The 12,936-nt window shown below is 47.4% G+C and overlaps 1 protein-coding gene across 1 annotated transcript in view; it reads left to right on the top strand.

The window, feature by feature from the left end:
- Positions 1-219: 219 nt before the first annotated feature.
- The window catches only part of LOC145346878 (BTB/POZ domain-containing protein KCTD1), a 128,931-nt gene continuing 116,214 nt past the window's right edge, over positions 220-12,936 (top strand). Inside the window, exon 1 of the mRNA XM_080194741.1 lies at positions 220-312. Coding sequence (XP_080050867.1) covers positions 304-312 — 9 coding nt within the window. The 5' untranslated portion in view covers positions 220-303. The remainder of the gene's footprint in view (positions 313-12,936) is intronic.

Consider the following 12,936-nt stretch of genomic DNA (forward strand, 5'->3'; position numbering starts at 1 on the left):
AAACACACACACAAAAAAAAACACACACAGAACAAAAGCAATGGTGAAAAATCCGTGCTGCACCTGGGTGCACAGTTAATTAAATGTAACTTCGCACATTGGGCTAGACGCGAGGAGCAGCAATGAGCTAATTGTATCCTGATCCTTGCCTTGGGGGGTTTTAAAGCCCTAGAGCAACAATTCCTCTCTCTCTCTCTCTCTCTTTTTGCCTACCTTAAGCCAGCTACTGGAAGACGGCTGGTTGCAGTTCCCTCCCGTGTTCAGAGCAGTGCAGAGCGAGGCTGGAGCAGCCACTGATATCCCATGTTCCAGGTAAGGCTGCAATGTTGTGTGTGCAGGAGAGGGAAGCCTCTCTCTCTCTCTCTCTCTTTCCCTGTATGTGTGTGTGTGTGTGTGTGTTTTGATTTGTGTTGCTGGGGACTTTGGGGCACGCTGCTGCTTTTACGCATGTGCCAAGCAGTCGGGATCTGAGCACCACAGACAGACAGAGACAGACAGGAGACAGACAGAGAGACAGTGCCCTTTCCCCTCTCTCACCATCCTACAGGGAGATTAGAAAGGGGTGGGGGTGGGTGGTGGGTGAGAAAGAGAGCACCCTGCTGCCATTGATGAGTCCTCATTAATAAACCAGCCCCATCAGAGATTTCCACCCCCCCCCCCTCCCACTACCACCACCCTAGACACCCACACACACAGTGAGCAGGGACAGGGGCCATCACTAACTCACTCTCACATCCTCTCCCACAGCCTTGCTGTTTCCTGGGAGTATCTGATTGCTCTAGCTAGCCTAGTCCTCCTCCCCACCCCCCCCCCCCCTCAACCCACCATCCCCTTCCCTCCTTCTCCCTGCCCTCTCTCCTCCTCCCCTCGTCCTTCTCTGGCTTTTTTCCTATTTACTATCCAATCCCTGTCTTCCCCTTTTCTCTCCTTGTTCCTCCTTCCCTCTGTCTCCTGTCGTCTCTTGTTCCCTCTTTCCTTCATGTTCTCCACTCTCCCTCCCTATCAATCCCTGTCCATCCTCTCTCTCTCTCTATCCATCCTCTCTCTCCCACTCATTTCTCGGCACCCCCACAACCTCCATGCCCCCTTTGTGCCCCCCTCCCTCTCTTCCTCACACCCTCTTCCCATCCTTTCCCTCATCCCCCTTTCCTTCCTCTCTCCCTCTCCTCCCTTATGCCAGCCTTTCCTCCCTCTCTCCCTCACGCTCTTTCTCCTCCCTCTCTCCCTCATGCCTGCCTCACACTCCTCTTCTTCCTCACAGTGTCTCGCTCTTCCCTCTCTCCCTTGCACTCTTCTTTCTCTGTTTCTTCCCCCTCTCTCTTGCGCTCTCCTCCTTTTCGCCCTCAATGCCCTCACACTCTTCGCTCTTGGTCCTTCCTCCCTCTGCCCCCCCCCCCACTCTCTCCCTCTTCACCCTCACACTCCTCTTTCTCCCTCACTCTCTCTCCTTCCTCCCTTTCCCACTTTCTCCCTCTCTCTCTCCTTCCTCCCTTTCCCTCTCTCCTCCTCTCTCTCTCTCCTTCCTCCCTTTCCCTCTTTCTCCCTCTCTCTCACTCTCTCTCCTTCCCCCTTTTCCCTCTTTCCCTCTCTCTCTATTTCTCCTCCCTCCCTCTCTCTCTCTCTCTCTGTCCTTCCTCCCTTTCCCTCCCTCTCTGCCTGTACTAGCTGCCTTTTCCCCTGCCCTCTCAGGGCCCTCTGTGTCTCAGTGAAACCCTACACCCTCCCTGCACCGACCTTTTGTAGAGCTCTGGGCTCACGGTGAGGCCATCGGCTTTCTGTGCCATGGGATTTTTTTTTAACGATGCCAGTCTCCATTTCAAACTGCCCCAGATCTTGCTTGATGAAAGAGGCCATTGTAGAGGCATATTTAATGCCTGTGGGGTTAATTGTTAACAGGAGGTACTTTTCCATGCGTGTCGATACTCATCCAGTCAATAATCTCTTTGTATTTACCATATCACTTGAAATATTACATTTGCGCTCTTGTGTCTGCATGTTTATCTGGTACATTTTTTTACAAATACCAATTGATAAAACTGTGTGTGTGTGTACATGCAGAATGTCCACCTTCCCCAGCCTCACTTCCTTCAGCTATACTGAGATATGCAAATGACTGCTTGGGTTTTTTCAACTTCTCTCTGTATCATCTACGTAAGAGTTGTAGATTGCACAAGACAGGAGCCTATTCAGCCCATCGTGCTTGTCCTGACCCTTTCAACGGGGCGGCACGGTGGTTAGCACTGCTGCCTCACAGCACCAGGGACCTGGGTTCGATCCCCTGCCACAGGTCACTGCCAGTGCGGAGTCTGCACGTTCTCCCTGTATCTGCGCGGGTTTCCTCCGGATGCCCCAGTTGCCTCCCACAGTCCGAACGACGTGCAAATTAGGTTGATTGGCCGTGCTAAATTGACCCCTAGTGTCAGGGGGATTAGCAGGCTAAATGTGTGGGGTTAAGGGAATAAGGTCTGGGGTGGGATTGTGGTCAGTACAGATTTGATGGCTGAGTGACCTCCTCCTGTACGGTAGGGATTCTCTCCCGTTACTATCCATTCAAATAAATACACTTTGCATTTTGATCTGGTTGTTGTTTTCAAAAATGCCTCCTGTTGCAGATCAGCCGTGATCTGACCGAATGGCGGAGCAGGCTCGATGGGCTGAATGGTCTCCTCCTGTTTCTCACCAGGAGGGAGAGAGAGAGAGAGAGAGAGTGCCGCAGCTGACTGCGAGACACCCATCTCGCAGTCTCTGGGCTTTTGTGTAATTGCTGGAAAACGATAGCGGATGGAGAGATTGGATTTTTAGAGGGATGAGTGTTAGTGATGCAGTGCAGATCCACTTTCCACCCCCTCTCTCAGTTTGCAAATTTACTATTTTTTTGAGCCTGGAGGGACATCAGGAATATTAAACTGTGGACGGAAAATGGGAGATCCTTTGGGGATGTGGGCAGAATAAATCGCCAGGGAATCGGGGACAGTGTTGGCTCTGCAGGCTGCAAGTAATGGGTGTATTTCCATTCCCACCCCCCTCAATTTGAGAGATCATGTCTGCTTAGCCCTTTGTAAATTAACAGTCAAGAGTTTTTCCCAGTGTAACCAAACAAAAACACTCTCTTTTCTTTTAAAAGGACCACAGCTAATACAGGATTAAATCACAACATGAAGCAAACACGTAATTTCAATGATTTTATTATATCGCTGAAAAGAGGGACATGTTGTCGAAGTTTTTCACCTTGCACTCATCAGGACAAACACCAGAATACCAAATTTCAAACTATCGCGACAATTATGCTGCATAAGGAAAGGGTGCTGATTGGTTGGCAAGTCAACTCTTTCAGCAATATTCTTCTGCAGTATTAAGGGAATATTATTGTCATGCCCACCATACACTCAACAAGACTAAGGAAGGAAGGATTGTGTTAGAGAGGGTGCAGAGGAGATTCACCAGCTTGTTGCTTGGGTTGGAGTGTTTTAGCTATGAAGAGAGGCTGGTTAAGCTGGGGTTGCTTTCTTTAGAGCAGAAAAGGCTAAAGGAGGAACTTATAGAAGCTACAGTGCAGAAGGAGGCCATTCGGCCCATCAAGCCTACACCAACAACGATCCCACCCAGGTCCCATCCCCATAACCCTGCGCATTTACAGTCCTAATCTCCCTGACACTAAGGAGCCATTTAGCATGGCCAACCAGCCAAACCCACACATTTTAGGATTGTGGGAGGAACCAGAGCACCCGGAGGAAACCCACGCAGACATGGGGAGAATGTGCAAACTCCACACAGACAGTGACCCGAGGCTGGAATCGAACCTGGGTCCCTGATGCTGTGAGGCCGCAGTGCTAGCCACTGTGCCACCGTGCCGTCTCACCTGGTACGGTAGGTCCATTCAAAAGTAGCAGGGAAGATGTTAAAATCGGAAATAAAAACTGGAAATACTCAGCAAGTCAAGTCAGCTTTTCTTGATTTTGTTCTGTAATTCGCAACACAAGTACAAACTCTCCTTTTTATAGTGGGCATATATGTTGAGGAATCTTAAAATGATACAGCACTGAAAGAGGTCATTAGGACCACTTTGGAAGAACTATCCAGTTAGTCCCGCACTCCCACCTGCTCCCCCACTGCCCCCGCTACATCTTGTTCTTTACCCCGTCGGCCCTGTAAGTTCCTGCTCTCGAGTATACGCCCGGTTGTCTTTAGCTGGCGAGGCTGGGCCCTCCTGCCCCTAAGGGTTCACATTCCACTCCAGGACTTGTTGGCTACTGACAATCCAAACACTGGTTCAGACATGCTGGCGTGCATTGGCGCTGAGCCCAAGCCAGGATGAGCCAGGGAAGGCGCTGGCCTGATGGTATTGTTGTTGGACCAGAAACCCAAAGTAATGCTCTGAGTACCTGGGTTCAAATCCCACCACGGCAGACATGAAATGAAACCATTGTCAATTGTCGTATTAACCCACTTGGGTGATTAAACTCATAGAATCCTACAGTGCAGAAAGAGGCCATTTGGCCCATCGAGTCTGTGCCAGCAACAATGCCACTCAGGCCCTAATCCCATAACCCCATCCATTTATCCAAGCTAGCTCCCCCAAGGGGCAATTTTAGCATGGCCAATCCGCCTAACCTGCGCATTTTTGGACTGAAAGGAAACCAGAGCACCTGGAGGAAACCTGCATAGACACGGGGAGAATGTGCAAACTCCACACAGACAGTGACCCCAACCTGGGTCCCTGGTGCTGTGAGGCAGCAGTGCTAACCACTGTGCCATTCTTTGGGGATGGAAATCTGCGATCCTTACCCCATCTGGCCGACACGTGACTCCAGACTCTTAAATGCCCTCAGGGATTGGCAAAACCCAGCCAGCAACGCCCAGATCCCATGAATAAAAGAAAAAGTAACTGGGGGAGTTAATGGGAGGGAATGGGTCCAGCTGTAAAACACTCCCATCAAATCTTAAAAAAAAAACCTGATGGTTGACATAAGACGGGTGGTCAGTAAACGTTGTGGTGACCCTATGTAACATGGGAAAGGAAGGATCGATCCACCCAATTGTCTTTTTTTTGGAAGTTACTATTGAATCTCTGCTGCCCCAATTTCCTTTTTTTTTTACTGCCCCCCCCCCCCCCCCCCTTGCCCAAGCAGCAGTTCCACAACACACAAAAATCCCTCCTCTCACCTCTTGTTGCTTTTGCTAATTACCTTGTAGGAACGGCGCAGGGAATTCGCGACTATCGTTCGTCCCTTGTCAAAACCTTTGGAGGTCACTTGATGGGACCCACAAGAGGGTTGAGGTTATTTGAGGGATAGGTGTGTGCCATGCACTGCCAGTCGGGATGAAGGCTTGGCGCTGCGGGTTGGAGTTCAGTGATCAATGCTAATAATAGATTCACACACATCTGCGAGGCACGACCCTTTTTATCATGGCTTTTCTAGTTCTTTTTTTATTACTTGCTTCCAGCAGTCTGTATGCAGCTGGCAAAGGATCACTTTGGTGTATTTTTGCACAATGTGCTATTAATTGTGTGTGTGTGTGTGTGTGTGTGTGTTTGTGTGTGTGTGTGTGTGTGTCACCGTGCACACTCCCATGGCCATTTCTGCAGCAGAGAGTAACTCATTTAGATTTGTGCCTTTCTTGTAACGCACTGATTTCCCCACAAAATAATCACTGCAAAGCATCTGCACCATTCATAATGAAAGATCAATACTCCCCTTTAGCATTGCTGAGATCATCTTCTTCACTTTTAAAGAATCAATTATTTTAGCACCTTTCTCTCCCCTTCTAACATTGTTGCAGAAATGCATTCTTTTTCCTGACTTGCACGGGAATTATTAAGCCGGAGAGAGGAAAATAGTAAAGGTAAAAAGATGAGTCGAGGTGATGCCTCTTGTATAACCTCTGAGAGGGGAGGTAGGAGTAGGGGAGAAAGGTGGGAAAGATATCAAAAGATATTTCGCACTGAATTGTCTGGGATAAATCCTACATCGAACATTTCCAAAAGATAAATCCATTCCATTTTGTTTTTAAGGCATAAAATCCCTGCAGTGCAGAACAAGGCCACTCAATCCACTGAGTCTTCACTGACCACAATCCCACCCAGATTCTATCCTCGTAATCCCACATATGTACCCTGCTAATGCTCTGACACTAGGGTCAACTTAGCACGGCCAATCAACCTAACCAACACATCTTTAGACTGTGGGAGGAAACCGGAGCACCCGGAGGAAACCCACGCAGACATGGGGAGAATGTGTAAACTTCACGCAGACGGTGACCCAAGGCCGGAATTGAACCTGGGACCCTCACGCTGTGAGGCAGCAGTGCTAACTACTGTGCCGCCTATTTATAAAGTACATGAAAACGAAAAGAAATGCAAGGGCTATGAAGAAAGAACAATGAATTAATTGGGTAGCTCTTTCAAAGAGTCAGAATGAGCACAGTGGGCTGAATGGTCTCCTGTACTGTATTATTCTATAACGATGGGCAAATCGCAGCAGATCGCTTTAGAAAAGGCTTCTTCATCCTGTCTTCCCATTTGCTGATCTTGGTTACTTTATCCATCGGAACTAAATAAATCCTCCGTCTTCTCATTGTAGTCCCCACCATTAATCCGCCGGCTTTTTCCCTCCCACAACTACAAGTGGGCCCCGTTCCTAGACTGGACAAGGCCTCTGTGCAGCCACACAACATCAGTGGGGCCTTCCGGGCCACCTCGGTTGGTACAGGCCAAACCGTAACTCACATTGTTGAGGAGTGTCCAACGAATGAAATGTGAAGGCAAGCTTAAAGAACTCCATCTAGTCGCTGACAAGGCCGTTGCCTGGCTCTGTGCTGACCCAGGCGCTAAATAAATTCATGTACGTGTCAATCAAATCTGAACAGTTCGACACATTGGGTTATGAAGTGCAGAAAAGACCATTTGGCCCATTGCGTCTGCACTGACGATAACTGCCACTAAAGGCGCCCTAATCCAATTTTCCTGCACTTGTCCCATACCCTTGACTGTTTTAAAAACTGGAAAATTTCAGCCTGTCGGACAGTGTCTGCGGAGAGAGCCAACGTCTCATGTTGGGGTGACCCTTTATCAGAGCTGAAAGTTGTGATATTTCAAGTGCTCATCCAAATATTTTTTAAAGGTTGTAAGGCTTCCGGCCCCCACTACCTTCCCAGCCAGTGGATTCCAGACTCCCACCACCCCCTGAGCAAAAAGGTTTTTTTTTTCTCAAATCCCCTCTGAATCTCCAACCCCTCACCCTAACACTTTGCCCCCTCGTGATTGACCCCTCAACCAAGGGGAACAGCTGCTTCCTCTCCACCCTGTCCAAACCCCTCAATCTTATACACCTCAATCTTGTCCCCCCTCAGCCTTCTCTGCTCCAAAGAAAATAATCCAAGTCTATCCCGTCTCACCTTATAACTGTTGTTCGCAGATTTGAGTTATCTTTTAAAAACAACCCTACATACTATTTTTTGAATTCATTTGTGGGGCAAGGGCATCGCGGGCTGGCCAGCCTTTATTGCCCATCCCTTAGCTGCCCCTTGAGAAGGTGGTGGTGAGCTGTTTTCTTGAATCGCTGCAGTCCATGTGCTGTGGGTTGACCCACAATGCTGGTAGGGAGGGAATTCCAGGATTTTGACGCAGCGACTGTGAAGGAACGGTGATATATTTCCAAGTCAGGATGGTGAGTGGCTTGGAGGGGAACTTGCAGGGGGTGGTGTTCCCATGTATCTGCTGCCCTTGTCCTTCTAGCTGGAAGTGGTTGTTGGTTTGGAAGGTGCTGTCTGAGGAACTTTGGTGAATTGTTGCAGTGCATATTGTAGATAGTACACACTGCTGCTACTGAGTGTCGGTGGCAGAGGGATTGAATGCTTGTAGATGGGGTGCCAATCAATGCGCTACTTTGTCCTGGGTGGTGTTGAGCTTCTTGAGTATTGTTGGAGCTGCACCCATCCAGGCAAGTGGGGAGTATTCCATCACACTCCTGACTTGTGCCTAGTAGATGGTGGGCAGGCTCTGGGAAGTCAGGAGGTGAGTTACTCGCTGCAGTATTCCTAGCCTCTGACCTGCTCTTGTAGTCACTATTTGTGGTGAGTCCAGTTGAGCTTCTGGCCAATGGTAACCCCAAGGATGTTGACAATGGGAGACTCGGTGATGGTTATACCATTTGAATGTCAAGGAGTGGTGGGTAGAGTGTCTCTTACTGGTAATGGTCATTGCCTGGCATTTGTGTGGTACGAAGGTTACTTGTCACTTGTCAGCCCAAGCCTGGATATCATCCAGAACTTGTTGCATTTGAACATGGACTGTTTCAGTATCCAAGGAGTGGCAAATGGTGCTGAGCGTTGTGCAATCATCAGTGAACATCCCCACTTCCAACCTTGTGGTGGAGGGAAGTAGCTGAAGAATCGGCGGGGGGGAGGTGATGACCTAGTGGTATTATCACTAAATTATTAATCCAGGAACTCAGTTATTGTTCTGGGGACCTGGGTTCAAATCTCCCCACAGCAGGTAGTGGAATTTAAATTCAATAAAAAATATCTGAAATTAAAAATGTACTGATTACTACGAAACCATTGTTGGAAAAACCCATCTGATTCACGAATGTCCCTTAGGGAAGGAAATCTGCCGTCCTTACCCGGTCTGGCCTACATGTGACTCCAGAGTCACAGCAATGTGGTTGATTCTTGACTGCCCTCGGGCAACTAGGGTTGGGCAATAAATGCTGGCCAGCCAATGGCACCCATATCACATGAATGAATAATAAAAAAACGAATGACATGTACCGCACCATTCAAGTTACAGTCAGGGTTTTGTTTAATGTGTATTGGAACAGGGCAAAGCAAGAATAACATTTCTTTAAAAACGAAGCTGTTGTATTTCTGTAGTCTTACCTCTGGACACTTCAACAGGATGTCCCAAAACGCTTCTTGGCCAATGTTCAACAATCACTACAGTGATTTTATTCCTTCGTGTGATGTGGGGGTCGCTGGCTGGGTCAGCATTTGTTGCCCATCCCTAATTGCCCCTTGAACTGAGTATCCCACACGGTCATTTCAGAGGGCAGTTAAGTATCAACCACATTGCTGTGGATCTGGAGTCACATGTAGGCCAGACCAGGTAAGGGTGACAGATTTCCTTCCCGAAAGGACATTAGTGAACTTGCATTTATATGGTGCTTTTAATGCAATAAAACATCCCAAAGTGATTTACAGGAGCATTATAAAACAAGCTATCACACTGAGCTATATAAGGATAATTGCTAAGGTAAGGCTATTAGGCTTCATTTCCAATATCTGTATATGACTATCAGTTTCACTGTGTAACTTTTGATTTGTAAACTTCTAATCTTAACCTGATGTATTACTGTATCCACCTATCATTCTCTAAATCTAAACAGTAACATTGATCTGATGTAAATGTTTGTTCTAAAATGATTGTTGGGCAAAATCGTACTGGGTAGCACAGTGGTTAGCACTGCTGCCTCTCAGCGCCAGCGACCCGGTTCGATTCCCACCCTAGGTGACTGTCTGTGTGGAGTCTGCACATTCTCCCCATGTCTGCGTGGGTTTCCTCCGGCTTCCGCCCACACCCCAAAGATGTGCGGGGTTAGATTGATTGCCCATGATGATAAATTGACCCTTAGTCTCCCTTAGAGGGATCAGCAGGGTAAATATGTGGGATTATGGGGATAGGGGCTGGGTGGGATTGTTGTTGACATGATGGGCTGAATGGCCTCCCCCTGCACTGTAGGGTTTTTATGATTTCTATGAAAATAACAAACATCCAACATAACTTGCCTGATGTGATACGCAGGAACACAGAAAATAAGAGCAGATGGAGGCCATTCAGCCCTTCAAACCTGCTTCACCATGCACAATGACCATCCAGCTCAAAGTTTATTTATTTGTCAGAAGTAGGTTTACATGAACACTGCAATGAAGTTACTGTGAAATACTCTGATTCTCCCCCCTCCCCCCACCCTAGCCTTTGATCCCTTTTGCCCCAAGTGCTATATCTAACTGCTTTGTGAAAACATAGAACACTACAGCACAAACAGGCCCTTCAGCCCACAAGTTGCTCTGATCATATCCCTACCTATAACCCTCAATCCCATTAAATCCCATGTGCTAACGTTCAATGTTTTGGCCTCAACTACTTTCTGTGGGAGTGAATTCTACAGACTGGCCACTCTCTAGAAGAAATTTCTCCTAATTTCTGTCCTAAACAGTTTACCCTGTATCCTCAGACTGTGACCCCTGGTTCTGAACATCCCCACAATCAGGAACATCCTTCCTGCATCTATCCTGTCTAGTCCTGTTCGAGTTGTATAGATTTCTATTTGTCCGCTGTCTAGCCTCACAACTTGCAGGAACTTCCTGTGAAATAACCAAATATAAGAACATAAGAACATAAGAAATAAGAGCAGGAGTAGGCCATCTAGCCCTTCGAGCCTGCCCCGCCATTCAATAAGATCTGAAATCCTTCAAATTGGTAATATACTTTTCCATCCTTTTCATCGGATATAGACATCACTGGGCAAGACCAGATATTGCCCATCCCCAGTTACCCTTGAACTGAGTGCCTTGCTAAGCCATTTCAGAGGGTAATTAAACCTCGAGTCACAGATAGAACTGATCAGGTATGGGACTAGCATGACACTGAGATCCCTCTGTACCACTGAGTCCTTGAATCTCTCTATCTGCTTTTCTATCCTTCTCACTAAAGTGAACAAGTTTTTTGATTTGATTTATTATTGTCACATGTATTAACATACAGTGAAAAGTATCGTTTCTTGTGCACTGTACAGACAAAGCAGACCATTCATAGAGAAGGAAAGGAGAGAGTGCAGGCTGTAGTGTTGCAGTCACAGCGAGGGTGTAGAGAAAGATCAACTTAATGTGAGGTAGGCCCATTTAAAAGTCTGACAGCAGCAGGAATTAAGTTGTTCTTGAGTCGGTTGGTACGTGAGTTCAGAATTCTGCATCCTTTTCCCGATGGGAGAAGGTGGAAGAGAGAATGCCCGGGGTGCGTGGGGTCCTTAATTATGCTGGCTGCTTTGCCGAGGCAGCAGGAAGTGTAGACCAAGTCGATGGATGGGAGGCTGGTTTGCGTGATGGATTGGGCTGCATTCACAACCTTTTGTAGTTTCTGTCAGTTTTGGACAGAGCAGGAGCCCATACCAAGCTGTGATACATTCAGAAAGAATGCTTTCTATGGTGCATCTGTACCATATTTCCATATGTACAAATGTTCACATTTCCCCACATTACACTCCATCTGCCAATTTCTGACCCACTCGCATATCCCTCTGCTCTACCCCCTCTTGACAGCTTACTTTTCCACCTATCTTGGTGTCCTTGGAAAATTGAGCTTTCAGTCTCTTCTTTCAAGTCATCGATATAGATGGTAAATAGTTGAGGCCCAGCACCAATCCCTGTGGCACTCCAATAATTATAGCCTGCCAATCTGAAAAGACCCATCTAATCCTGTTCACTCAGACAGTGTAAAAAGTCTCACAAAACCAGGTTAAAGTCCAACAGGTTAATTTGGTAGCGAACGCCAGTAGCTTTCGGAGCTTTGCCCCTTCATCAGTTGAGTAGGGAGTTCTGATCACAAACAGGGCATATAAAGGCACACTCAGTTTACAGAATACTGATTAGAATGTGAGTCTTTACAGCTACTCAATCTGTGATCAGAACTCCCCACTGACCTGACAAAGGGGTAGATCCCCAAAAGCTAGTGGCATTTGCTACCAAACAAATCTGTTGGGCTTTAACCTGGTGTTGTGAGACTTCTTACTGAGTTTACCCCAGTCCAACACTGGCATCTCCACATCAGTCAGCACCAAACAGGAAGCAATGTTCAGCACCATTTGGGGCCCCTCAGATACCGAAACAGTCCATGTCCAACTGTAGAAAGTTATGCAGGCTTAGGTCAACAAGTAACATTCATACCACACAAGTGCCAGGCAATGACCATCTACAACAAAAGTGAATCTAACCATCGCCCCTCGACATTCAATGGCATTTCCATCACTGAATCTCCATCAACATCCTGGAGATTACCAGTGAGCAGAAACTGAACTGGACGAGCAACATCAATACTGTGGTTACCAGGACCAGGTCAGAGGCTGGGAATTTCGCCTCCTGAATTTGGGAATTCACTTCCTGACTCCCCAAAGCCTGTCTGCCATCTACAAGGCACGAGTCAGGAGTGTGATGGAGTACTCCCCACTTGCCTGGATGGGTGCAGCTCCAACAACACTCAAGAAGCTCAACACCATCCAGGACGAAGCAGCCGACAAACGCCATCCACAAACGTCCACTCCCTCCACCACCAATGCTCAGTAGCAGCAGTGTGTACTATCCACAAGATTCACTGCAGCAACTCAAGGCTTCTTAAGCAGCAGCTTCCAAACCCATGACCTCTACCAACTAGACAGACAAGGGTGGTAGGTACATGGGAACACCACCGCCTGGAGGTTCCCCTCCAAGTCACTCATCCTGACTTGGAAATATATCACTGTTCCCTCACTGGATCAAAATCCTCAAGCTCTCTTCCTAACAGCACTGTGGATGTACCCACACCATACATGCACTGCAGCGGTTCAAGAAGGCAGCTCACCGCCACCTCCTTAAGGGGCAATTAGGGAGGAACAATAAATGTTGGCTTAGTCTCCTGTAAGTGAATAGAGGAAAATAAAACAATCCTTTATCCAAGCTTTATCCGCTGTATAACCTTATAGCTGCTTATCAAGGTGATAATGATCGATTTCAAAAAGAAGTTGGACGTGCATTTGGGGGAAGGTACTGGGGATAGAGCAAGATAATGGGATTGACAGGATTTTTCTATAGAGAGCACTGCCATGGCTGCCTCCTCTGACAAATGCCTCTCTGCTGCCTTAACTTTATTTATTCATGTTACAAGTAGGGTTACATTAACACTGCAAT

Source organism: Carcharhinus amblyrhynchos, chromosome 8, assembly GCF_965287045.1.
Source record: "Carcharhinus amblyrhynchos chromosome 8, sCarAmb.v2.hapA, whole genome shotgun sequence".
Classification (NCBI taxonomy): Eukaryota; Metazoa; Chordata; class Chondrichthyes; order Carcharhiniformes; family Carcharhinidae; genus Carcharhinus; species Carcharhinus amblyrhynchos.